Below are 27,570 nucleotides of genomic sequence, written 5' to 3'. Positions count from 1 at the left end.
GAGGGGTTTCTGCTGTCCTCACGAAGCAAACTGCCGGTTTCAGGAAGCAAGTGGCCGATCTCAAGGCTTCTCTTGACGCTTTCCGCTCTCGTCTCGAGCAGTTCGAGGTTGATCACGCATTTCAGAAAGCGCAGTTGCAGCAGCTGCAAGCGGAGCGGCATGGCATCGATGTCGAGGTTGCTGGCTACAGGTCTCGTATTGAGAGGATGAGGAAGCATATTATTGACAACAGAGCAGCGCAGGAGTCTCTTCTGACTCTGAGCCAGGTGAGTGGCACCTATGACTGTCTTCAGGAGCTGGTGAAGAGTGGTACGGTCATTCCGTCGAAGACTTTGCTCGGCTTGGAGGCTGATGCAAAGATGTGGGAGGACAAGGTTCTTGGTTTCGATATCGCCGACGTTTTGGACAGCGACCTTGAGGCTTTTCCAGAGACTGCGATCGTTCCTACGAACCTTCAGGCGGTGAAGGTTCCCGTGATCGTAGGAGAGGAGGTCGTCATGGCAGGGGCACCTGCGGGCTCGGACGCTCAGGTTGCTGCTGAGCAGTGACTTGCTTTTGTCTTGTTGTTCTTTTAGAACCTATTCCCGTTTTGTAGCGGATGTTGAGCCGTTTTGGCGGTGTATTTTCTTTTTGAACCTTTGCATTATGATTGGACTTGCTTTCTGTGTTGTCTTCTGATTTTATGATATGTGTTCATCATTCTATGGATGTGTTTTTCGAGAATTGCGGTATTGATTGCTTTGCCTCAAAAATTGTACTGTTTGTTCTATAAATTAGACTTCAAGTTGCTCATTTCTCATCATCCTCCTTTCTTGTTTTAAAGATAAACCTCTCATTTTGATTTTAGAGTAGTTGAGATCGGTCATATGCCTGTGACAACGAGGTCGGCATGGCTGAGGAGGGCACGAGAACGGCTCTCTGTGAGGTCCGATGATGTAGTTCGTTCCGAGATGGAGTTTTATCGCGCTCGGATCCAGAGGTTGAGGGCTTACATTCTCGCTACGCGTCGAAAGTTCGAGCGTCATTTTTGGTTTCATCGTGTTGACGGAATTATCGGATATCTTGAAACTATGATCGACAAAGGATTTTTGGTCCCGAAATGGAGATGGGATTGTTTGTTAGAGGAGCGCTCTCGCCGTGAGGCGTCAATGGCTGAGGTGGAGATTCCCGTCCTTGAAGCGGACGATCTCGATCCTATTGGGAGCAGGCCCTTTGAAGGTCGGCCCGAGCTTGACGCATGCCGGACTCGGGTTGACATATTGCATCGTTACATTATCCAGTTAGAGTGCACAGACCATTTCTTCGTTGAAAGCAACCGTGCTGAGGGGATTCGCTCGTATCTCGAGGAGATGGTTGCTAGGGGTGCGAATGTTTCGATGGACACGCTGGAAAGTCTGCAGAGGGAGTGCCAGGTCTGGCACGTGAAGATCGGTGAGCTTGAGTTTGATAAACCCTCCGATGCCGATCTGGGATTTGAAGACTAAGTTTGCACTTTGAGACTTGTTTGTTTTGTTAGTTTTTTTTTGTGCCGAATGTGGCCTTTCGTATTTGGCTTTCGTTGCCTTGTCCTTGTGTTTTTCCGGAATAAGAATGTTTTTGTGTTTTTTCCTATTTTTGGTATCGAGTTGTATTTTACGGTGCAAGACGTCTCCTGGCTTATCCTATTACGTGTATCGAATACCAAATGTTTAGGGTGGTAGTCGAGATAAGCTCGTCGTACCTTTTAGGTGCGGCTCTGGTGTCCGGCTTACCCTGTGTGTGCCACGAGGTCGGCAAGAGAGTGCAAGTAAGAACTTGGCTTATACAAACTTAACCGCCTGCTAGCTGAATGCGATCTGGGTCGGCTTATTTATGCAGATTATTTCACCGCTGCATCCATGAGGAACGCGTTTTAAATCGTTCCCTTGGGCAGAGGGTTGATGTAAGAGCTGGACATCTCACAAAGACGGACTCGTTCGAGAGAGCTCGTGTGTTTTGATAGGTTGGAACTTTTGTTTTTAATTTTTTGGTATAGCTGTGCCTTGTGACGGGCTGCCTACGTACCCTTAGAAAGGGATCAAGCCATTCGTAGTTCATAATACAAAGGGAGAGCTCGGAAGTACGAGCGTTCTTTTTTGTTTTTTTTTTTGTTTTTTTTTTTTTAGCTCGGCGGTGCGGTCGTTCTAATGGTAATAACGTTTGAGGTTGTCGGAATTCCATGAGCGAGGAATTGGTGTGTCATCCATGGCGAGCAGCTGGTAGACGCCGGGAGTGACGACCTTGGAAATCAGGTAAGGGCCCTCCCAATGAGCGTCCATTTTTCCTGCGTTGAGCTCGGCAGTGTTCTCGAAGACTTTTCGGAGGACGAGATCGCCTTCGTCAAAGTGGCGTGGCTTCAACTTCTTGTTGTAATATTTAGCGGCTTGCTGTTGATAGTTCTGAATTCGAAGAAGTGCCTTGTCGCATTCCTCTTCGAGAGTGTCGAGGGTGTCGCGCATCATCTTAGTATTGAGAGTAGGATCGTGAACGAGCATTGAGCGTCCCAATGTAGGTACGCCAATTTCCTCTGGTGCAAGGGCTTCCATTCCATGCGCAAGGGAGAACGGTGTCCTTCCTGTTGATCGGCGCGGGGAAGTTCGGTGTGACCATAGAACGCCATCGAGCTCGTCGGCCCAGAGACCTTTCTTATCTTCAAGTCGTTTCTTTAGTCCGTCAATGATGGTCTTATTGGTCGCCTCGGCTTGTCCGTTGCCTTGTGGATAGCGGGGGGTCGCCTTGCTTAAACGGATTCTCCACTTCGCGCAAAAACCTTCGAATTGGAGCGAAGTGAACTGCGCGCCGTTGTCGGTGACGATCTCATACGGAATTCCGTGCCTGCAAATGATGTTTTTCCACACAAATTTTTGGACTTCGTTTGTTCCGATTTTTGCGTAGACTTCAGCTTCAACCCATTTGGTGAAATAATCCGTCATAATGAGAATGTATTTCTTCTGACGGGATGCAGGGATATGGGGGAGAGGTCCAATAATATCCATTGCCCATCTCATAAAGGGATATGGTGGAGAGGTCGTTCTCAACAGTTCGGTTGGCGCATGGATGATTGGAGTGTGGCGCTGGTATTTCTTGCATCTAGCGACGAATTTATCGCAGTCGTCATTCATGGTTGGCCAATAATGACCATTATTGCGTATGCGTTGTGCGAGAGCACGACCTCCGGAGTGATTACCGCCGGAACCTTCGTGAACCTCTCTCATTACATCATTGATTTCTTCGGGACCGATGGAAGTCAAAAGTGTACCAGATGCTGTCCATCGGAAGACGTTGCCATCGAGAAGTGTGTAATGCGCGCAGCGAGTCCGAAGGCGCCGGGCCTCCCACTTGTCCGAGGGGACGATATCGTCTGCAATAAAACAACGGATTTCTTTTTGCCAATCGTGTGGTCGCTCGTGAAGTTCGGGATTGGGTTGGGCGTGCGATGATGACGCTTGTTCTTGTGATGGTGACGATGAAACTCGTTCGTGAGATGGTGACGATTGTTCCTGAGACGATGAAGTTCGTCCTTCTTTGATAGTCACGGATCCTTGCTCGGCCGAGCACTCAACAGGTGGTACATTTGCTGGTGGTTCAACGACGAAGAGTGTGAGTATGGGGGTGCTGTCCTCTGTTCTTTGCTTTTTCGAGACTTGATCGCTGAAAGTCTCATGTTCGATAATCTGTTTTTTCTTTTTCTTATCTTGGATATTGGGCTCGGCGTGTGCGAGGAGATTGATGCCTGGTCGATCGATGCTCTCGACAGGGATGACTCGGCGTAGGTCGAGATCAGAGGTGGATGCGAGGACGGCCAAAGCGTCGGCCGGTGCGTTGTCACTTCGGGGAATTTTGTTCAGCTCGAATGTCTCAAAATGGTTGGACATATCTTGGACAACTTTGAGGTAGGCATCCATGCGGTCGTTCTTCGCCTCGTAATCGCCGCTAAACTGGTGAGTTACCAGCTGTGAGTCACAAAAGACTTGTATCTTTTTCACCCCTATTCCACTTGCTAATCGCATTCCGGCGATTAGGGCTTCGTACTCGGCCTCGTTGTTCGAGGCGGGAAAGGTGAGCCGGAATGATTGCTCGAGTACTTCACCCGTTAGTGAAACGAGGTGAATGCCGATCCCGGAGCCGTGTCGAGAAGATGCGCCGTCAACGTGCAGTGTCCACTTCTCCTCTCGCGGACAGCCGAACTCTAGCTCGGGGGGGAGTTCGATCAAGAAATCAGCGAGCACCTGAGACTTTGTACAAGTGCGGTTTTTATATTCGATGTCGTACTCGCTGAGTTCCACTGCCCATTTCGCCAGGCGGCCGGATTGACTGGGGCTGTGGAGAATGGTTCACAGGGGTTGGTTGGTTAAGACTTCAACAGTGTGGGATTGAAAATACGGTCGAAGCTTCCTGGCCGAAATAACTACAGCGTAAGCGAGTTTTTCTAATGTGGGATATCAGAGCTCGGCTCCGTCTAAGCTTTTACTCACATAGAAGATTGGGTGTTGTTCTCCTCTGTCCTCCTTGATTAGTACGCCACTGACCGCCGAGCCGGAGACAGCGATGTACAGATATAGAGTTTCGCCCTGATCGGGCATTGCTAGGACATAGGGAGTAGCTAGGTAGTGCTTGAGTTCTTTGAAAGCAGACTCGCACTTATCATCCCATTCGAACTTCTTGTTGCTACGAAGCAACTAGTAGAACGGTAGACACTTATCGGTAGAGCGTGAAATAAATTTGTTCAGAGCAGCGATCCACCCGGTGAGGCGCTGAACTTCTCGGGTGTTGCGTGGAGATGGGAGGTTGGTAAGCGCCGAAATTTGTTTCGGGTTAGCTTCGATACCTCTCTTCGTGACGAGGTATCCTAAGAATTCTCCAGAAGTCACGCCGAACGAACACTTGGCTGGGTTCAGCTTCATATTGTACCGGTTTAGCACTTCAAAACACTGAGCGAGATGCAAGACGTGATCAACGGGCTGGGTTGGCTTGACCAGCATATCATCGATGTAAACTTCCATGGTTTGTCCGAGCTGCTCGGCAAACATGCGGTTAACGAGGCGCTGATAGGTTGCACCAGCGTTCTTTAGGCCAAATGGCATAACCTTGTAACAGTAAGTTTCCTGATCGGTGATGAAGGCCGTTTTCTCCTGATCGTTCTTGTGCATCATAATCTGGTTGTATCCTGAGTACGCATCCATGAACGACAAAAGTTCGTTCCCCGCGGTTGCCTCGACTAGTTGGTTGATGCGCGGCAGGGGGAAGCTATCCTTTGGACACGCCTTGTTGAGATTGGTAAAATCGACGCACACCCGCCACTAGCCGTTCTTTTTCTTTACCACTACTGGATTGCTCAGCCAGTCGGGATACTTAACCTCACGGATGGATCCAGCCTCGAGTAATTTCTTGACTTCCTCGTTAACGGCGGCGGTACGCTCTAGTCCGAGCTTTCGTCGCCTTTTTTTGATCGGCTTGAACGTCAAGTCCACATTGAGCTCGTGGCAGGTTATGTTGGGGCGATGCCGGTCATACTGCTCATGCTCCATGCAAAGGTCGTTGCGTTCTGGCACAGGAACTTTACGAGCTCGTCCTTGATTGGTTGTGGCAGGTCGGCCCCGATTCCCACACATCGAGTTGCGTCGGAAGAGTCAATGTTTACTTGGATGATCGATTCAGAGTTAGGGCGAACACGACTATCTGAGCGCTCGGCCGAGTCCGAAACGGTGAATGTCCGGGCGTGGCGTTGTTTTCGCTCAATGATGAAGCAGGTTCTTGCTACCAGCGGGTCCCCTTGTAGTGTAAATATTCCTCTAGGAGTTGGGAACTTTACGCACTGGTGGTAAGTTGACGCCACGGCCTTCATCTTATGCAGCCAAGGAGTGCCGAAGATGACGTTGTATACGATCGGCTTGTCGACGATAGCAAAGTTGATGCAATGCATCGTCCCACCCACATAAACTGGTAGCATGATCTTGCCTGCCGTCATCACCGTGTCACCGTTGAATCCGGTGAGAGGTTAAACATCGTGCTCGATGGTCCGCAGGTCGATTTCCATTTGAATGAGCACGTCTTTGAAAATGACGTTTACCGAACTACCTGTGTCGATCAAGATTTTGGTAACCATGCTTTCGTCGATCTCCATCTCGACCACCAGTGGGTCGTTGTGAGCACGATTGGATCGGAGTTCATAGTAGGTGGCGTGGTTTGAGCTAACCATCCTCGCTTGACCTCTAGTCCCCGTCGATAAGCTTTGATAGAATGGACCGAGTCGCGGCAAGTCGCCAGACCACCCATGATCATGTTGATTCTTCGGCGTGGAGCCGGAGCGTTCGCATCCTCAGTTCGCTCGGATTCCTTTTATGGGTTAGTGGGGGCGGAGGTAGGGTTTCGGGTCTCGGTTGTGGCGCGGGGGTGGTGTTATATTGCTTGCTTGCGTTTTCGTTCTCAGGATTGAAAAAATGGTTATCCCTGTGAGCGGCTATTTGTCGTCGCTCGAGATCGACGTCAATTTGGCCCTCTTTAAATTTGTCGAGCAATATTTGTTGGAGGGTGCGGCACTCTTCTGTTGAGTGTCCTGCTCGCTTGTGGTATTCGCAATATTTGTTGCCACCTTTCCTGATGGGTCTCGGACCCACTTGTTATTCCAGGGCCTTGACGAAGATGCCTTGGGATCTTGATTGCTAACTGCAAACGTTTGGACTTTCTTTCCTTTGTCCAACTTATCGGCGTATTCTTTGTCAAAGTGTTGACGAGGTTCATGATGCTCTTCTTGTGCCTTCTCTTTTCCTTTAGACGATTTGGGGGCCGGGGGTTCTGGACGGTTTGTCCTCGATGCCTTCTCTTCGTCTAACTCTATGTATCTGTTAGCACGGTGTAGTGCGTCATCCAGAGTCAGAGGCTCGTGTATTATTATGTCCTCCCAAAATCGGGAGCCGTGAGCGAGAGCATTTCGGAGAGCTGATATTGTCGTGTCGTCGGCAATCGAGAGCTTCGAGACGATTCTTTTAAACCTCTCCATAAACTCTCGGAGGGATTCGTCGTTTCGCTGGAACATGTTCCAGAGATCGGCGTTCGACGCGCCTCGAATCATGAATGTAGAGTGATGTTGGAGAAAGGCGGTGGTAAGCTCGTGATAGCTCCCTATCGAGTTCGGCGGGAGCCGGGAGAACCACCCTAGAGCCTCATGGGCTAAATTCTCAACGAATAGCTGGCAGCAGCCAGCTTCGTACTCTTCGTCACTAAAATGAGCTCGGCTGATTGCAAAACTCATTGACGTCAAAAATGGTTTCGGATCGTCTAATCCGTTATACGGGGTGAACTTAAACTTGTTTACATAACGGACTTGAATGCAGGAGATTCGTACCGTAAACGATGAGCGCTGGACTTCTTCGAGCACTCGATCGAGGTTGGGAGCAGAGCTCGTGGCTCGATGGACTCTGGAAGAGAGTTCGTGGACCATCGCCTCTAGGCGTCATATGGTTTCATCCTTAAGATCGGCCTCGGGCTGTCGGATCGGCAGTGTCGGAGTCGGCGGGCTACAACTCCTTTGGTCTTGGCCGTCTTGCAGCTTCTCACTTGGCTCCTCTCTACTGCGTCGATCAACGGATCCTACGATAATGGACGTCGGGCGGCGTCTGTGGCTGTCGTATCGGTCCTCCACAGAAGGTTGCGCTGGGGGAGGATTCTCGTTATCGCCAGCAGGACTGATGTCGTTTCGGCGCTCGCCCCTCCTTCGTTGGAGCTTGCTCATTTGGTTCTGCGAGGCCTCTTGTGCGGCTGCGATGGCCTCGAGCCGTTCGTTCGTGTTTCCTGGCCATCGAGACGACCGAGAATGACCTGCATCATATCGTCGAGTCTGTTTCTTTGTACAGGTAAGGGGAGAGTGGCGCTGGGGAGAGCGGTAGCGTTGGTGAGAGCGGCGGTTAGGAGAGCAGCGGCGTTGGTAACCAGCTGGTCTGCGGCAGGTCCGGCTTTGACGTGTGCAGCTACAGGAGGCTCGGAGGACGCGTCAGGCGCCGGCGGAGAGACTGTGCTCGGCAGTGGGCCTTCGACTGGGCTCGGCAGGGAGCCTTCGGTTGGGCTTGGCTGGGAGTTTGGCAGGGAGCTCGGCAGGGAGCTCGGCAGGGAGCTCGGCGGGGGACAGTTCGCGTTCTTGTTCGTCCCCATCGCTGCCCCATTGGCTGCTCCGTTGCTTCGTCGAAGTTTTCGCTGGGGTTCGTCATGACTTTTGAGATTCCGAAGAAGTGAGGATCGTCGGTTTTGATTCGTCAAAAGAAACGCTTTACTCTGGCTCCACGGTGGGGGCCTATTGTTTGTACCGGGGATTACACAGTTTAAACAAATAAAGATTTTGTGGGAAAGAGCAAGCAAGTTCTTTTATTAATCGGGGAAAACGTGAGATCGTCACTTAAAACAAGTCGGATTAGAGCTTTGTTAGTCCACAAACGAACTAGTAAGCTTAAAGTGACGAACTGAAAACAAGAACGAATTATACGAAAGACAATAGCAGTTTTCGATGCAAAGTGTTGCTCTCTAGGTATTGTCCGCGGGTCAGGATGTTGATCCCAATAAATGCTTTCTCCTTTTATAGGGGACTGTTGACCTAGGGACGTCTAGGGTTTTCGTCGTGAATTTCCGAGGTTGCCCTTTGCAGGAATTAATGACTTGCTCCCAATCTTATCGGGCCGAGGCTGTGATTAATTAATCTTGTTGGGCCGAGTGGCATATTGGGCGTAGCCCATATCCAACAACAATCACCACCACCACCTCCAGCCACCGGCGGTGGCCACCATCTCCGACCATCGGTGGCCACCCCAGCTACCATTTCTGACGACCACCTCCACCGACCACTACTCCGGCGACCACCTCCGAAGGCCATTATCACCATCATTAACTATCACATCATCCGCACTAAAATGGTAATTTTCTCGACCTCTAATTTTTTTTTTCAACTGGAATTATATTAGATTAATATTGTTTTTTACGTATCTACAAAACAAGGCCCATATAAAATGGACAGATTCTACCCTAAGCCTCTTGTCAAGAAGACAAGGCCTATACAAAAAAACATGCTCATTCCCTTGAGCCATATTAGTAAAAACATGCTCATTCCCTTGAAACATGCTCAAACCGATGTCACATGCCTTTCTTCAGCAAATAATCCTTCAAGCAAAACCGGATGACTCGTTGCAACATATGAATGCAATCTACCTTCTTCTGTGACACTTTTTGCAATCATCAAAACTCCTCTGTTTGAAGATAAGTTTTTCAAAAAGAATTTCCAATCCTTGAAATATCCCCACATACGATCCACTTCCATAGATTGGTATCTAAACGAAGGCCATAAAGTAGATTTGTTAATAACATTAACCAAACACTCCTCCTGCAATGCAAAAATCACTTTTACCACTTTGTAGCTTTTCATACTTTAAAACGCCCTCATAAGACCTTGAAAATGAGCCTCCATCTTATTTTGAACCCTTGTAAAAGCTGTTCTACTATGAAGTAAGACCACACCTCTATGATTTCTTAACACCCATGCACAACCCGCTAGACTGTTTCTACGGGACCATGAGACACCAATGTTACATTTTAGCCAAGTCAAGGGAGGAGGATGCCAAGATTTAACACCACGAACCACAACTGTTTCTTCCCTACTATGACTGACCCCTTCTGTAATCGTTTCTGTTTCCTCATCAGAATTATCGACTAATTGTGCATCTGTCCATTCCACTAAGTATACTTTACTTTTTTGAGCTATTTCCTGTGGAGAGAAAATTTTACCTTCAAAAACAAGCGAATTCTGGTTTTTCCAAATCCTCTATAGAGTCCATGGGAAAACATTTCTTAGCTCCTCTGGCCATTGTTGATTCTTCATATTCAAGAGCAGATAATGCACATTTGAGTAAACCGAACCTTCATGAAACCCCAAACCGAACCTTTACTTTTCTTGACAAATTTGGGCTCAACGTCTAATCCTATTTTTCTAATTTTTCTTTTAATGTGCTTTATTTTTAATTTTATTCTTGAATTTGGTTATTGGTCAAATTGGCCCTATTTCTTTCTATTTCCTTTTGTGTTTTTTTCTTCCCCGTTTAAAACGTGGATGGTGATTGTAGATGAACTTTCACATGACGAAAAAGAAAAACAAAATATATGTAAAAACTACATAGTTAAGAGTTAAGACTTAAGACCAGAGGTCAGGTAATATATAGTTTGTATATTCCGCACGATAGATACCCACATTACATATAAGTAGCTACATCCGTTTTCCCAAAATGAAACAAAAACATAATTCATACTCTGGGATCTACGTTGGCTTCAAGTTATGAAACATAGCATCCCATTGTGTATCATCGTATCTTTTATTGTACTCCACATACACACTTGGGCTCGGTGGTCTTCCCTTCAACGGCCCTGATAATCTTAGCCGTTCGTTTAAGTTTCCATCCAACTGTCCCGACACAACAGGGCTTCTATAAGCTAATATGAGTCTTTCTTGGACGCTTCGATCCAAGGGTCCTGATAGGTTCATGCTTCGGTTGCTTACTAACGTCGTTTTCTCTTGCATTCCATGTTTCAGATCCAACGGTCCAGATTTTGCGATCCTTTTCCTTTTGATCACAGGTAATCTCTCCATATGTACTTCAGCTTTTTCAGCATTGACTTTATTGCTGTTACCTGAAAGTTGTTAACTAATTTTCTCAACATAATAAAAAGAAGTTTTAACTAATACCACCTCAACTATTAAACCCTAATTATTACATAACTTGAAAGATTTAATCACTTTACCAGTTTCTCCTACCTATACACCAATTATGAATCTACAGAATTTAGACTTCTTGCTTCAATCATAAAAGCAGTTTTGTTGGAAAAAAAAATTAGTTTGGTTGTAATGATTAGGTGCATTATCTTGACCTACCAGTCACAAACGCTCCGGTGCGGTAGGCTGGCGGCGGGGACTGCTTCTCCTTCAACGGTTTAACCACGGCGGTTCCTCCGAGAAAAAGCCACTTGTTTAAGCGATCGCCGATGCTTTTGGTCGCCTTGATGACGAGAGATATGAGTTTCGCCGAGGCGGGACGATGGTGATTGGAACCGAGTTCTTGTGTCTCTCGTTTTGAGAGTTTCAGAATCTCTAGGCGGTGTTTGGCTACATTAATGCCAAGTCGGCGGAGATAGTTGTGGTTGAAGAGAGCGATGTCTTCACGCTGGAGCTTCTTTTGGGCGAAGATGAGTCCGTACTCGTAGCTTAGGGTCGGGTCAAGATCGGTTTTAGACAGCCATGAGAACCAATCCATTGTGTGTGTGTGTGTCTGATTTTCTGTGAGTTTGGAGCCTACGTATATAAATATATATTATATGTGTCTGTGTGTGTTGGCGCAATTTATGGCTCATATTTTTGACTAAACGAATTCATGGTTGCATGTGCATACATACATATACAATATATACAGAAAATAATATCTAAATAACAATTAAATGTGTTTTGGTCTCCTCTACAAATCGAAAGGTGTTAAGTAATTTTGATTATTAAAAAAAAAAAAGAATTTAGAGATAACTATATAAGACACACATACGGGACAACAAATAAAGGATTAACGAAAAATAAGGCTTTAGGCTTCTATATTACTAAAGAATAATGTAGTGGTTGTGTTGTGACTAAGAGAAATTTCTTTTTCAACCACTCCATATTCCAAAGTTTTCGAGAAAAAATAATGTGATATTGAATGAATAAACATCAGAGTTTAAAACTATTGTGGTAGATTCTTCTTCTAAGCTTGATCTTTATTCATAATGAGTGCGGTTACACGCACCCCTTGCATCAAAAATAATGCATAGGAGTAAGAAGCCTAATTACATACAACATACCGAGTTTGATTCACATAAAAGGTTTTCTCCATGGTATAATTATTTTCTTTTTAATAAATGAAGTTTAGCACTATTTTCTAATAAAGTAGCTAGTTTCATATACTTTCGCAACCTATATATAATGAATTTGGACCGAAAACCAAATTATGAAAATTATTTGCTTCTGTCTTCAAAAAAATTATATATATGATCAACCGGTTAAACTACCTACTTCGTGTAGGGACTAGTACTTTTCGCAATCAACGACCGCATTAGTTCCCCTCAAACATAAATAATCAAAAGACTTTACTTACCAGCTCTTAAATACAAACTATAACTCATTAAAAATGGACCACAACGTTATGACTAATCAACAAATTGATTTGGTAGAGCAGATGCACAGTAGTCAATGTTCCACTCCCCAATTTATTGGCCGAAAGTGATCTATTAAAGTTGTAGCCCCAAGTGGCGGTACCTGTCTTTAGCCCAACCTCTACCTATATGCCTCTCTTACTCTTTGTCTTCAACTTCACATGATTTGGTATATATAAGCTTCTTATTAGTCTCCGCCTTTCACATGCTTATCTTGTTCTAGGTTCTCTATATTTAATCTAAATAGCTTGCATGCATGGATAAAACGCGAGACAGTTCATGTTGGAGACTCGTCGAGCTGTTTAAATTGGAAGCTTCTACACTTTCATGTGCTTTGTAATTGTGACGGCGTATTACTTTTAGATATATGACAAGTTCCCGAGTTAGTGTGATATCCCAAACCCTTAGCTCACTAAGCCCAAGCCAAATGTCTAGCTTTGATGGAGAAGCATATAAGACCATCTCCACAAATGAGCAACTCATTTAAATTTCTTAAAATTAAATATTTAAAAGAAGATTTAACCAATAAAAAAGAGAGGATAAAGGAGAAACGTTTCTCTCTCTCAGTTCCTAAAATACTTATACAAGCAACGGTTCTTTAATTTCTCTCTTTAGTTACGCATTTTTAATATTTTTAATTTTTCAATTAAAATCAACCCTATGTAAATCACCACTGGAGGTGCTCTAAGAGCATTTGCAATGGTCCATGTGCAAACCCTTAGCTCTCACCATTATAATAATATTATTTTAGTAAACTTTAGTGCTAAAACCATTTCATTATTTACTACTTCCAATGGTCTCTCATAAATATAATATTATTTTTTAAAATGTAGATTAATATTTGTGGTTTAAATTAATTTAACTATTTATTTTAAATTCTAAGACTTTTAATTAATATATTTTAGATCATATCAAATTATATTTTAAATATATATATATATATATATATTTTTATATACTTCCTCCGTTTCAAAATATAAGATGTTTTAGAGAAGTTTTTTGTGTCATAATATAAGATGTCTTCAAGTTTCTATGCAACTTTTAGATTAGTTTAGTATTTTATATTATACAGTATTGTTTCTGATTGGTTGAACTTGTTAAAAGTAAAAACTTCTTAATCTGCGTGCTTTAATTAAAACATCATATATTTTGAAACGGGGGGAGTATTAGTTATGTCTCTTAATATAATTTATGATAATAGTAATAATAAAACCGTAAATACTTTTAATACATTACATTCTCTTAAAATAATGCAAATTTTTTTGTGAAGTGACCTTAGTGCAGTGGCTAAAGGTAACATCTTAATGCACAAGACACCATCACACCAGGGATCGAGTCTCGCTCCCTACGAATATAGGGATTAGGCTAATGAGCCGACCTGTTGTGGCCCAATGGTTGATAAAAAAAATAAAAATAAATGCAGCATAATTTTTTAAAAGATTTATTCTAATTTTCATTAATTATTGAAAATAATATTAATAAATAATTAAAACTTATGCATAATAGAACTTATAATATTGATAATTTTATTTTATGATTTGTAATTAAAAATAATAAAGTAATAAAAACATATAAACTATTTATTTACCTATAAAAATTATTATAGATACAATTATCATAATAAAATAGAAACCAACTAAAGGAAGACATGTGTAATATTTGGGGCCCACATAAGTAGTTTTCATGGGTTAGTCTCTCCTGTCCTTTCAGAATCGATTCTCACTCTTTTTTTCAAAATTTTTTTAATATTTTTTATTTAACTAGGTGAATACTCGCGCTAAGCGCGGGTTGTTGTTTAGAAATTTGTTTTTAAAAAAATTACCTTGCTTTTCTTTGAAAATTGTTTCAAAAGAATTATGTTGTCTATTCATGTGGTTAGTTTTTGTTATTTTGTGTGTTTTTATGTAGTTAATAAATTAAGATTTATTTAGTTACAACTTGTATGGTAAGATTCATGTTCGACTCAAAATATCAATTGTATTTTTTCATATATCCATATTATTATTTCTATACCTACAAAAACAATATAGGATATACTGACACAATTCTATGCAATTAGGTTACTTATATGGATAATGCTTCAAACTTGTTTAACTTGATTCTAGGGAAACAATTTCTTATTCCATATATTCTCTCATGTTCTAGTACTTGAGTTACATGCATCATGGTAGGCTATTGATTAAAATCTGGATTGACATAATTTAAAAAACATATGTATAACTATAATTACTTATTTGCTTCATGAGTTTTCATATGAAAGAGAAAAAGAAACCTAAAACTAAAAAGTCATTTCAGTAAACATTCTTAGATCTCTCACTTTGAATAAATGAGAGTGTGTCTTCTCTTGAATTTATTGGTACGTCTAACGTCTCCATGTCAATATTACTAACTTACCATAATGTATTGAATTGAATAGAGAGAAGACCATATACATATGATAATTACTTAATTAGTATATGGTCTTAATGAAATTTTTTATTTCCTTTCATTAAGTTTAGTTAAGAGTGTCTTTTGATTTTCCTTCAATTAATTTGATTAATTATAAAAAAAATCTGTAAAAAGACACATATCATTTTTTGGTGTGATGATATAACACTCGTATAGAGAGAGTTAGCCAACTTTTATATATATGATTTTAGTGGTGAGAAACTTTGCGAGAGCTCTCCACTGTAGATGCTCTAAAAGTTTTTATTTTTTTAGTATCTATACAATTAATTTGGAAGCACACTTAGGCTTAAAAAAAACAAAAAACCATGTATGACATGTAATGCCCTCACGACAAAACAAAGGAAGAAGAAGAAAAAAAATTAAGGGCAAATAGGTAATAAAATGGGAATAAAAGATGTGGATCCAAAGTGTTTGGGGATGATCTCATTTGGATCTTGGATATCTTGCATGAGCATCCAAACAGTTTATTCTTTCCAAACCTGTAAGCAAATTAAAATCCAAACAGCATCATATTAAATATTTTTCGTATAATTTGGTTTGTCATTTAATCTGCAAAAAAACAGCGACTCCAAAGACAACCTACCATTTCTGTTCGTCATCTAATCTCCAAAAAATCAGCGAGTCCAATCAAATCAATTAAAATCGTAATCAATTTTAATGCAATCCCTAATCATCCTCTACAAGATCATTTGAAACCGAAAATAAAATCAAAACATTAATTATAAAATTTAAACTGATTCCATAAAATCTTGAACTAATCCCTAATCGAATATTGCAAATATTACCACAATCACAACTACTCATATCTTAAACATCTATAAAAACCAAAGAGACGTATAAACAATCAAGCAAATCAAACCTAAAATAATAGCTCAGATATTCACCTTAATAGAAATGATGGCCGCCAATAATGGTTTCACTCATGTCTCGGATATTAAGTCTTTCAAAACAACCTGGAAAATAAGAGTCAAGATCGTTATACGTGGAAGCAATATAGCACATATACTGGAGAGACACTAGAGATGGTATTGGCTGATATTGCAGTAAGTGTTACTGTTTTGTTTAAAACTTTTGAAAAAATCTTTTCCACAGTTTCCAATGAAACTTACATTTTCTCCTGTTTCATCTCACATGGCTCATGTCAATGATGTTTCAGAACTTCATCCAGACTGGCGAAATAGCAATTAAAAAAAGTAAGTCAGTAAAGCAATTGTATAATAATGTATTATAAAGTCTCTCTAATAACTTAGAACAAATCATTTTCAGTTTCTCCATTTTGATTGTTTCTATTGCTACTTACATATATATTGTCTACTTGAATAACAGAATAAGCACGATGATAAGATTGAAGCCAGCCCGATTGAGTCACCTATTGGGAACCAAGGTTGAGGATCAAGATGGAATGTGGTTGGGGATCAAGATGGAATGTTTTTTTCTAATTTCATGCTCATATGTTGGCTTTCTTAATAGGTCAACACAACACGCTTTCAAGTTACATATTCTCAATAATACTCAAAGAAGAGGTACATATATTTCATTATTTGATTTCCATTATCTTGACCATGCCTTTAAATTTTAAACTGATATGTATGCGCATGGCTATGTGTAGAGTGATATCAACAACATGGCGAATCCCAGAAAAAACAATGATTTATGTTTTCAGAAAACAATTCTAGAAGTCTTAAACTACACCAAACCTTATTAAAAACTCCTTTATATGTGTATTTTAAATAGATTTTATATTCTAACAAAATCAAATATGATTTCTCTATTGGTTTATGTTTTTGTGTTTATATTATCATTTTCTTTAACATAAAATAAGCAAATCTTATGTTTTATAAACTGTTTTCTTTTCTAGGTCAACTAAAGGAACACAATTAAGCTATGATTATGGTTTTAAAGTAACAAAGCCAAGCTATGGTTATGGTTCTCGGCATAATAAAGAATTCTTGGAGATGGGTATATATATATACCTTATGTAGTTCAATTATAAGGTATATTTATAATTGGTTGTTATTGGTTGTGGATTTGTAAAAAGTTATCTAAAATCTTGATAAATCTAGTCTTATTGGATTAAGAGTTTTATAAAGTCATTAAAAGTTTTATGTTATTCAAGTAAAACAAAAGAATCTTGGATTGTTAATGAATTCAAATTTTATGTTATTGGTTTAGGATTTTATATCATTTCCTTCATAACAAAAGTCATGAAAACTCTTTCATCAAATAGAAAGATTTTACAAGATTAGAAAAAACAAATCATCAACATTTTAAAAAACTTCCTAAACAATCTCTTAGAATCCTTTATTTTTAACTTTCAATTTTCTATGATTCTAACAATCAGCAAAAACATAAAGCCATTAAAATTCTTTCTAAATCCTAAACCAATACCTCCCCTAACTTCTCTATTTTGTTGCTGTTTGAATTTGGAAGGCTTCTTACTAAATATAATATGTTTTTCCAAAATCTAATTAATAAATGCTTTAGATTCGATCTTAACAATTTCGCTTGCAATTATTTTTGGGGATTTTCAAAAATACCCTTTTTCCATGTTACTTTTTTAAAATACCCTTTCATGTTGATCATTTTCAAAAATACCCCTTTTCTATAAATAAAATCACTAAATTCTAAACCCTAAACTCCAAATACTAAACCCTATCCCCTCAAAACTATATCCTAAATGTAAAATGAGAATCTAAACCTAAAAAAAAAAAATTCTAAAAATTAATTTAACACATTGAAATTATGTAAAAAAGGGTAAAAATGAAAATGTTAAAAAAGAGGGTATTTTTGTAAAGAGGTATCCCAAAAAGGGTATTTTTAACAAATTTTCATTATTTTAAGTGATAAAAGGTAATAATCTTTTTTAAATTTAATCCTTAATTAATATGATTACAAAATTTATATCCTACTATATTAATTGAGAAGTACAAATATGAAACTAACCTTAAAAAATGTAAAAATTTACGTTCAAATGCCATTAGAAATATTTAATAAAGATTAATTACTTAATTTAATAAAGATAATAAATACTTTGACCAAATATAAACAATATATCAGAATTTTCTAATAAACTCTTTTAAATAAATATTAATTTTCAAAAAAAAAAATATTTTCTTTTACTAATTAATTATGGACGAAAATTATTATTTATTTTTTAAAATATATAACCAAATCAGAATTTTTAAAACTAAGATTTATATCCAAGTAGATAATATGATTATTTTAATAACTAGATTTGAAAGATTTTGTTAAGATGTTAAATTATAGTTCTCCTATCATCTTTTTTTACATTTTATTTACAAATTGTTTTGAATTATCATATAATACTTATGATTAATAAATATGTAAAAACAATTTCTGCATATGTTGTGATTTGAATTTTTAAAAATCAAAAATATATTACTCAATCTATAAGGAAAAAATATGTATTTTAATTTTTCTCATTGGCGGATTGGTAAAAATAAATTTATGTGGCTGATAGATTCATAAATTTTATTTACTCACAATTACAATATTATAATTACTACTTCAAAATAATTCACAAAATAATGATGCAAATAATACAAACAAGCAATATAAAACTGTATTATACATCAAACAAATTAAAAACTATAATATTCTAAAATAATTAGTATTCAAAAGGATATATATAGATTTACCGAACAATTACAATATTAAAAATAAATACTATCTCAAACAAACTATTTTTTAAAAGAAATATAACAACAAGTTTATTATTATTATATTATTATTTTTAGAAAAGATATTGATTGTCATACTTAATTGATTGTAAGACAAATTCATGGCGGATGGATGTCCTTTCTGAACACTTTGATCCAGTTGATGTTGCGTTGATAGGAGCTTTACCTTTACGTAGTTGTCCAAAGGAGGATTCTTTTGGTTGGCATTTTACGAAGAATGGGAGGTATACGGTTAAATCTGGTTATCATGCGGCACGTATGACGATCTCCGGGCCTTTTAAGGCGCTTGGTGACGGGCCAGAGAAAACCTCTCTCCTAGCTAGTGTGTGGAAGGTTCGTTGCCTACCAAAACTCCACCACTTTATGTGGCAAGCATTGTCTGGGTGTATTCCGGTTTCACGAAACTTGCGGCGGCGTGGTATCGCGTGTGATTTGGGCTGTTCAGGTTGTGGTGCTGAGGAGGAAACAATTAATCATGTTCTGTTTCTCTGTCCACCAGCGCGTCAGGTGTGGGCTTTATCTCAGGTACCGGTAGGATCACATTGTTTTCCGGTGGAGTCTGTTTATGCTAATATGGATCATTTCTTGGATCCCAAAAGCCCGGGATCCCATGTGTCAGATTTCCCGTGGATTTTGTGATATTTATGGAAAGCGCGTAATGCAAAGGTTTTTGAAAATATCACGGAGCGACCAGAGGAGGTCGTTCGGGTAGCTGAAGGTGAGGCTTTATCCTGGCAGCAGGCTCAGGAGGAGGGTGAAGCTGTGGTTTCAACTGTCCAGCCAACGGTTGCTGACTCTCGTTTACGGGGGTCAAACACTTCCCTTACCATGTTCTTTTCAGGCTATCGTTGTTTCGTTGATGGCTCTTGGAAGTTAGGAGATCTTTTCGCAGGAGCCGGATGGTTTTGTACCCAGTCTCAGGATCTGACGCCAAGTATGGGAGCTACTAACTTTCGACGAAGTCTTACCCCCTTACACGCTGAAGTCGAAGCTTTCATTTGGGCGATGCGTTGCATGATCGGACATGATTACCGTGATGTGGCGTTCCACTCAGACTGCGCTGATTTGGTGAAGATGGTGTCTTCGCCACACGACTGGCTGGCGTTCTCGACGTATCTTGATGATATCAAGATGGACAGGGAGGAGTTCTCTTTTCTTTCCTTATATTTTATTCATAGAAATGCAAATGTAAAAACGGATCTTCTGGCACGCTGTGCGCGCACATCTCCGCATAATGTTTTGTATGTAAACAATTTCCCTTCGCATTGGCTCATCTGAGCTAATCTATTGTTGACAAAAAAAAAAAAAGATATTGACTGTGCTGTACATGTGGAAAGGGGGCTAACCATTTTCTTGAGCCTCAGCTCTTGCTGGACAATAGACGGGTAGCATACATCAAGAAGAACATGATAACTGTTGATATACTCAGTGAGGACGCTGGATTCAACGATAGCATTTATACATGCATTGCTCATGTTCTTGGGATTGGCAAAGTCACATTGGCTCATGATTGTGAGTCTCATTTCATCAGAGATCATCCCACGCGACCAAAAGAACTCGTATGCAGCTGAAGAGTCCCTGTCAAGCTTCAGAAGTGGATTCCCAATCTGATCAGAAAAATGAAGAACACACAAAGGAATCAGAAGAGAGCCAAAAGAGTTGATGTAACGCCAAGAAGAAGGTTCCTTTTTGCTTACTGCAATGCCTTTGATGTTGAATTTGAACCCACTTGAGCGTGAATTGTAGGTAAGTATCACGTCAGCCAACTGAGGTATGTAATGTCCTGCGAGAGAATGAAGTCAAATCCTGGTTAGATAAAAGGAAGATCCATGGACAAGTAACTTCTGAGGAAATTAAATAGCAAACCAGCTAAGCTAAAAGAGTTCCATGATCTTCAGATAATCTCCATTTTCTTAAACTAAGAATCAGAATAACCAAAGACACACCAGCGTAGCTTTCGCCAGTGAGAAAGAGGTTGCGAGACTTCAACTCTGGGAACCTCTTGAACCATCTCAACAAGAACACAAGCATATCATCAGCTGTTCTCAAAAAATAAAAAACATGTGATCAGCTGGAAAGAACAGTCTTCTAATATAGTTTGAAAAATGCAATTTAGAGCTTTACCAGTAGACTTGTCCCCGGTGTTGTAATCAGAGCTTCTGTTCGAGTATGACCATCCTACTCCCGCTGGTGACTCCACAAATAGCAGATTCGAGGCTACACATTTCACAACAAGATACGATAGCATGAATTACAGAGTTTCTCTGCTCTCTTTATATATATAACAGTCAATTCAACAAACCTTTGTTCCAAGACATGGAGTTAATGCGGAGGCCACGACCATCGCCTGTGGGGTAAAATGGACCTAACTCAGTGAAAGCTCCTCCACCAACTGAAGAACAACCTGGACCTGCAATACAAACCTCAAATATGTAATTTAATATGGAAATAGTAAACTAGCTTAAACCGATGAAACTATTAACAGAAACAGAGAAACGGAACAGAGACCTCCATTAAGCCAAAGGGTTAAGGGCTTAGTGTCGGGTTCTTTTACAGCCTCGACGTAGTAGTAAAACAGACTACGACCATTCTCCGAGTCCACATTGATATATCCTGCGAATGGTCTGAACCCGACCTTCGGTTGACCTGGAAGCACCACCACCAAATCGTCTTCCGGATAACCTTCTGCAAAACTACAAGTACACCCCAACCACTGCACTGTGACCAATACCACCATCATCATCACAACGATGGTCTGGCATGGTACCATGATCTGAAACATGTCAAAATACAAATCAATAATTTACAAGTTAAGTTCAATCTCACTGAATCATATACAAAGACAGTTTAGGAGCATGAGCCACAACATGAAGACACTAGAGGTTGTGTTATAAGTGTTGTTCCAAACTCTTTCGCGCACCTATGACTTGCATAACCGTTTTCTACTATGTTTTTGTGAGCTTTGGTTTTTCAGAATTTCCCTTTCTGTTTTTTTCTAGATTTTAGACTTTACATATACACTAACTTGTTTCTGCAGATTACATTGAATCAAAATTGACCCGGATCAAGCAATCGACAATACATGAAAATCACAATATCAAACTGAATCAAACTTGAGAGAGAGAGGGGTAGGACCCGTGAAGGAAGAGAGCCAGCGGCAACACCGTTCTGAAGACGGACCTCAGCGGTTTCGGTGACGGAGATGGAAGTGAGATTGAGGTGAGTGGTGAGAAGAAGATCCCGGTGAATGAGGAATCCAGTTCCCAAAGTAATAAACTTTAAAAAACTTTATTGAATAAAGACACACTTCTTGACCATAGAAAGTGTGTGTGTCACACTTCGGGAATATTGGACACACTTCCTTATTACAAATATTGACAATGTACTTTCTTAATTTTAAAATCAAAATTCACAAAAATAATAATTTTTTAGCTTTGAATAACCCGGTGAAGAAGAAGAAGGTCTCGCATCGGATTGTTTATGGGTCGGGTCGAGTTTTTAATGTTTGCTTGATTTAAAAAATTAGTTTCATACCGGATTTGTATCGGTTTCTATTAGGTTTGATTAGTAAACTGTTTTAACCATAAAATTTGGAGAAATAGCAATAGAATTATGAATTCGGGTAGAAATAGGAGGACTATTTAAGTTTGCGGGAGATATAGAACGAGGTCAAAGTTTTGTGTGGATCTGGTGCAATGCGATAGTTCCGAGGGAGAATTAGGACGTCCTTTCGAAGCATAACAAAAATGTTTGTCAAAGAAGTAAACCTCCTTATGGAAAATATAGATCCTAACTTGGTCCCTCATTCGGGATGTTCATCCAACAATGCCTAATTACAGAGCGGTTTGGTTTCCTTTTTGCACTCTGAAATATGCATTTATAACTTGGTTGGTCATGAAGAACAGGCTTACAACTGGAGACAGGATGCATCACTGGAACCACAACGTTGACCCGACCTGCAAACTCTGCAACCATCCCATGGAGACAAGTGATCACCTCTTCTTTCAATGTTCCTTTTCACAGAAGGTGTGGGAGGCGCTTACTAAAGGCTTTCTCTTGACTAAGTACACCGCTGTTTGGCGAGACATTGTCGCATTGATAGGCGGTAATGAGCTGGACAAGAAAACTCGGTTCATCATCAGCTACACATTTCAGAACACCTTATATTCCATTTGGCGAGAACGGAATGACAGACGCCATGGTAACCAACCATCGACGGAAGATAAGCTGATCAAAATTATAGACAAAAATGTTCGAAACCGGTTGAGTACTATAGGTACTGGAGAAGATAACACCATACAACTTTGGTTTGCGGCAAGACCTCACTAAACTCTATTTAGATTTATCCTAGAAATGTATTGAGAGAAAAAGCTTTGCTATGCATTGTAAAACGTTTATTTTTCTTTTGAATATAATTTAACATTAAATTCAAAAAAAAAAAAAACTATAGATCCTAAAACATGACCATATTATCAATTCAATCTGTTTGTTTCACTAAAGTCATCAAACTCACCAAAGTCTTGAAATTAAGATCTCAAACTCCTCAGACCCGTTCCGACCCGTTCCCTGCAAGCAACACCTAACTTAAAAGGGTAGTATCTGAAGAAACAGAGTTCCTGTAATAGTTACAAGCTGTGTCTGAACATGCCTGAAGGACTTCAGACGAAGCGGGGAATTGTCAAGTGGCATCTGCCAGCACAACACATTGTAGACAGTGAAACACATTGAGGATGGAGATGGGGAGCATGGGCGAAAAAGGTGTCAGCCTAAATTGTGTTCGTTGGAAGCTACAAACAAGTGGGTTGGTAAAGTCAACATGATGATGGGGAACTTCTCAAGACCTACTGGATAAAGAGAGGTATTGTGAAGGACATGAAGCATTGGAGGATTTGCTGGATAAAGAAGAGTATAGTGAAGATTGTTGAAGTCTATATAAGAGAAAGAAACACATCTTATTAGGGTTAGCACTTTCAAAGGTAGAAAAGTGTAAGTCTAGAATTAAGCAAAAAAAAAGATATTGCTTGAGTGTCTTTGTTGGTGAGAGAATAAACGAGTGAGCATAGCTGTTGCTTTGCAGGCAAGGTTGGGGAGATTATGATCGATTTAGTGGCAAACTACATGTTGTGGTGTTGCATGAAACTGATCAAACAAGCTTGTAAGATAGTTGTTTGAGGAATCTTTAATAAACCTCAGTTTACTTATATCTTTGGTGTTCTTGTATTAGTATTCAAGGTTCTAGTTATTTCAATATCAACTTCTCAACACCAAACCACAAAATTGTTTCTTTAACCAGAGGTTACGATCTTCCTTATCTGTTTGTCACTTCTAAACTATTTTTCTTTTTTTTTTTAAAACTTACCTTAGAGTTGAAGATAGAAGTGAAGAACAAGTGGGGAAAATATTTGATTGGAGGAGAGCTCTAACTAGACAAGAATAAAGTGACTTTAGTTTAATAATGACTATGTGATTTCCTTATTTTGCTGTTTGTGCTTTTTTCTTTTCTTATCATTATTATATAATTGTAATCTTCAATGTAGGCTCCGAATGGAGAGAGCGTATCGGGCAGAGCATATCAAGCGGTTCAAGCAGATCAAGCAGAACAAAAGCGGATCAAGCAGATTTGGCCGTTCAAGTGCAGATCAAGCGGTTCAATATATTTTAAATATATTATATTTTCTAATCGAAATTATTTAATGTTTTAAATATAATATAATACTAACTACAACAAAATTAGTATGTACATAAGTTATATACAATACATAACCATAAATATCAATAATTACAAAAATTGTATTTTATTTACTTACAGAATTTTATTAAATATCAATAAGTATAGAAAAGATAAAAGAATATTTTAATATATAGATAAATAAATTATGTTTAGTTTGTGTAAAAAAATACTTTTGATAGAGAATAAGAATGAAAATGATAGAAACTTTAATTGTGTGTTATATAATTTTTTTATAAAACTGGAAAGAAAAAAAAGCAAAAAAAAAATGTGTTTGAATTATTATTTTATTTAAATGGTCTGCATAAAAAAGGGTGAACATCATAAAAAAAACTGTAGAGTAGATCAGCATGCATCTCTCCTACACAGAGCCACTGGCCCAAAAAAAAAAAAACTAATTGCAGCTCATGGGCCGGCTCTGCTCCTACATTTACCACAAAAAGACAAAAAAGATTTCAACTGTGTGCAGTTCATCTGCATTAACTTTTAAAAGTAAAAAAATTCTTGAATTGTGACTTGATGATAGGAGGACTGCATTAAAGGGTGACCTGCTTTTTTATTTTTTTTGTCATCCCATTCAAACTCGTAATTGTTAGCAAGTGATTTTCTAGAAAAAGGAAATTATTCTTGATCTCTCCTCTCTCTCTCCTGATGAAACAATTGTGAAGTTCAGTTCAAAGATAAGCACCATAGCAAATGAAGCTGAAGTACTTGGGAAGACCTACAAGGATCAAAAACTAGTAAAGAAACTACTAAGGTGTCTTCCGACCAAATTTGCTGCTCATAAGTCTGTGATGAGGGTAGCTAGTAATACTGATTCAATGACATTTGCAGAATTGGTTGGCATACTGAAATCTGAAGAAATGGAAGCTGATGAAGACAAAGCTAAACCGTCTAAAAGGCGTTTCAAGCTGAGCAAAAACCTGATCGGTTTCAAGAAATCAAGGATAGCATGGCCTTGCTGGCCAACAACTTTGGTAAAGCCTTGAAAAAGGTTGAGAGAAACAAAAACAAAGATGAGCGGCTTGGAGTAATTCAGAACGGGACAAGCCTAGTGGTAGATCGACAAAACCAGACACTGACTACTCTGCAAAGAGAAAGGAGATTCAGTGTTATGAATGTGGAGGTTATGGTCATATCAAATCTGAGTGTCCAGTTACCAAACAGAATGAGTTGAAGTGTCTTGAGTGCAAAGGTATGGGACACACAAAATTTGAATGTCCTAACAAAACTAGGTCAAAAGAGAAATCTCTGTTGAGCTTCAGCGACTCTGAATCTGATGAGGAAGGAGAAGAGCTTCTCAACTTTGTTGCTTTTATAGTCAGTGGAGAAGATGATCAAATTGGAGCTGGTTCTGATTTGGCGAGTGATGAAGAAGTGAACCCTAAGGAGGAGTACAAAATCATGTATGATAGTTGGGTTTAACTAAGCAAGGATAAACTTAAGCTTATTCAAGAAAAGCTCACTCTGGAATCCAAACTTGCATCAGCCTGTGAAGATGCAACTGAAAAGGATACTCATACTTCACTTGGGGGAATTGATCAATCAACTGAAGGACTTTTCCAGAAACTGAACAATCTACAAGTAGAATACTACAAACAAAAGGGAAGAGGAACAATGCTTGAAAAGGAGTTGAATGAAAAACACAAGCAGATCAGGATGTTGAACAGTGGAACTAAGGATCTAGACAAGATTCTGTCTATGGGAAGAATAGACGCTACACACAGAGGTTTAGGATATCAAGGAAAATATGGAACCTCAGGTGATATGATCATTCAACCTGTTAACTTTGTAAGTGCTAATCATTTAAAAGAAGAAGCAAGCATATCTATCGTCTCAAAGGGTGAAACATCAAATGACAAAGAGATCAGAAAAAAAGACAAGAGCATTTTTCAAAGGATGATTTCAGGAAGGTCAGAAGGAGAAGGTCCTATGGATGTGATCACTATAGAGGTAATCATCAAAGAGAACACTGCTACAGCTTCAAGAAAAAGATCAATCTGCTGTGGACTCTCAACAAGTGTTACCTGGAACCAGCAAAGTTCTGCTTTGTATGAATCACAAAGAAAGACTTTTACAATGATCTGCAAACAGAAACATCAAATCTCACGTTAAAGAAGATGTATGAAGAGAATGATGAGATTTACTCAAGATGCAATCTTAAGAGTTTCAGTGATGTGTCTGGAAAGAAAATGACTGAGTCTATCAATTTGAGTTGCAACCTAAGTCTGATAGAGTATGAAGAAGATTACATTCAAGCAAATGTAGCTTACACATTGTAACATCCGCAAACCAAATGTGCGTTTTGGAGATGGGTGTCGATCGACACAAATATTTTCTGGTTCGACCAGATTGACTTAATTATCGATTTGGGTAAGTTTGGTTTGAGGAAACCATAGAACCGGGCTATTTAAGTGGAAGGTCGACGAAAAGGGTTTTGGGAAGTTCATTTTGTCGCTGTTCCATAGTTTTGAGAGAGAAAAAGAGAGAAAAGAGTGTTCTTGAGAGTTTGGTGATTTTTGGGAAGATTACTGGCTTTTCTTGAGAGATCTGAAGCTAGGAGGGTGTTGGAAGCTTGCTAGGAGGGTTGGATTCGTTGTTGTTGGTCAGAAACTTCCTGCAAAGAGGGGAATAAATGACCATGGCTGATCTAAGCCTGAGATTTCCTTTGTCTTGCTTGTTTGGTGTTGTTTGTGGTGTTTTATTGCTTGTTATGGTTGTTATAGGTTTCCTACGGATTCATATGGCCTTGGGATTGAGTTCTGGACGGATTGGAGGTTATGAGAAGCGAGATTTGGCTCTCGGCTTATAGTAGATCGCGTCTGTGGAGTCAGTGTCGATCGACACCAGGAGGGTGTCGGTCAACACCATGGAGCAGCATCGATCGACACTGTGGGGTAGTGTTGGTCGACACCAATAGCCAATGTCGGTCGACACTTAGCTGGTGTCGGTCGACACCTCCCTTCCAGTGAAGACGATACTTGTTTCATGGTTTGTATGTCTTGTTTGTTGATTGTTTTTTACATTGGTATCTCAGTTGCTTTTGTGTATAGCATAGTAGTTAGGAGGATTGCCTCACTGAGTGTTTATAAAATACTCATGCATTTTAATTTGTGTTTGTGGTGCAGGTAAAGGCAAAGTGTGATCGTGGAATCAATGCAATGAAGAGGAGGATGTTCTAGTGGCTCGATTGGTTGTTGTCTGGCTTTTGTTAGGTTGCTAGAGTTGAGTCCTAGAATGTTGTTTAGAATTAATGGTTCTTTGTGATGTAGTACTTTTACTTCAATTAAATTATCAATCCACAATTTGTATTAATCAACTTACTAAGAATGCACAAAGATGTTCACTCTAAACTTAAACAGGAATATGCTCTTTTGTAACAATCTTAACTAACAAACTGATTCAAATAAAGAAAACAAGACAATTCAAACAATGCAAACTCGAAGGAAACAAGGACAAAACTAAGAACTG

General features: G+C 39.6%; 4 protein-coding genes and 1 long non-coding RNA gene across 5 annotated transcripts; 1 reads left to right on the top strand and 4 right to left on the bottom strand.

The window, feature by feature from the left end:
• Positions 1 to 5,318: 5,318 nt before the first annotated feature.
• Positions 5,319 to 6,217, bottom strand: LOC147920819 (uncharacterized). The gene is made up of 3 exons (XM_087501250.1): positions 6,097 to 6,217; positions 5,582 to 5,976; positions 5,319 to 5,531 (listed from the first exon to the last, which is right to left on the bottom strand). The coding sequence occupies exons 1-3, from the start codon at positions 6,215 to 6,217 to the stop codon at positions 5,319 to 5,321; spliced, it is 729 nt and encodes a 242-aa protein (XP_087357376.1).
• Positions 6,218 to 10,199: 3,982 nt separating this feature from the next.
• Positions 10,200 to 11,599, bottom strand: LOC104773155 (uncharacterized). The gene is made up of 2 exons (XM_010497730.3): positions 10,922 to 11,599; positions 10,200 to 10,680 (listed from the first exon to the last, which is right to left on the bottom strand). Exons 1-2 carry the CDS (start codon positions 11,298 to 11,300, stop codon positions 10,310 to 10,312), a joined length of 750 nt encoding a protein of 249 aa, XP_010496032.1. The 5' UTR covers positions 11,301 to 11,599; the 3' UTR covers positions 10,200 to 10,309.
• A 3,367-nt stretch (positions 11,600 to 14,966) lies between these two features.
• LOC147920818 (uncharacterized) lies at positions 14,967 to 16,685 on the bottom strand. Its single transcript, XR_015590625.1, has 4 exons — positions 15,971 to 16,685; positions 15,780 to 15,839; positions 15,555 to 15,623; positions 14,967 to 15,149 (listed from the first exon to the last, which is right to left on the bottom strand). It is a non-coding gene; the product is annotated as an uncharacterized LOC147920818 (long non-coding RNA).
• A 1,794-nt stretch (positions 16,686 to 18,479) lies between these two features.
• On the top strand, positions 18,480 to 19,606 carry LOC147920817 (uncharacterized). Its single transcript, XM_087501249.1, has 3 exons — positions 18,480 to 18,896; positions 19,038 to 19,439; positions 19,550 to 19,606. Exons 1-3 carry the CDS (start codon positions 18,480 to 18,482, stop codon positions 19,604 to 19,606), a joined length of 876 nt encoding a protein of 291 aa, XP_087357375.1.
• Positions 19,607 to 19,650: 44 nt separating this feature from the next.
• Positions 19,651 to 21,141, bottom strand: LOC104773166 (serine carboxypeptidase-like 43). The gene is made up of 7 exons (XM_087501248.1): positions 20,880 to 21,141; positions 20,674 to 20,781; positions 20,496 to 20,588; positions 20,318 to 20,410; positions 20,069 to 20,154; positions 19,699 to 19,978; positions 19,651 to 19,655 (listed from the first exon to the last, which is right to left on the bottom strand). Exons 1-7 carry the CDS (start codon positions 21,139 to 21,141, stop codon positions 19,651 to 19,653), a joined length of 927 nt encoding a protein of 308 aa, XP_087357374.1.
• Positions 21,142 to 27,570: the final 6,429 nt, after the last annotated feature.

This window comes from Camelina sativa, chromosome 19, assembly GCF_030686135.1.
Source record: "Camelina sativa cultivar CO46 ecotype springtype chromosome 19, ASM3068613v1".
Classification (NCBI taxonomy): domain Eukaryota; kingdom Viridiplantae; phylum Streptophyta; class Magnoliopsida; order Brassicales; family Brassicaceae; genus Camelina; species Camelina sativa.
This window is presented reverse-complemented; position numbering and strand designations above follow the sequence as displayed.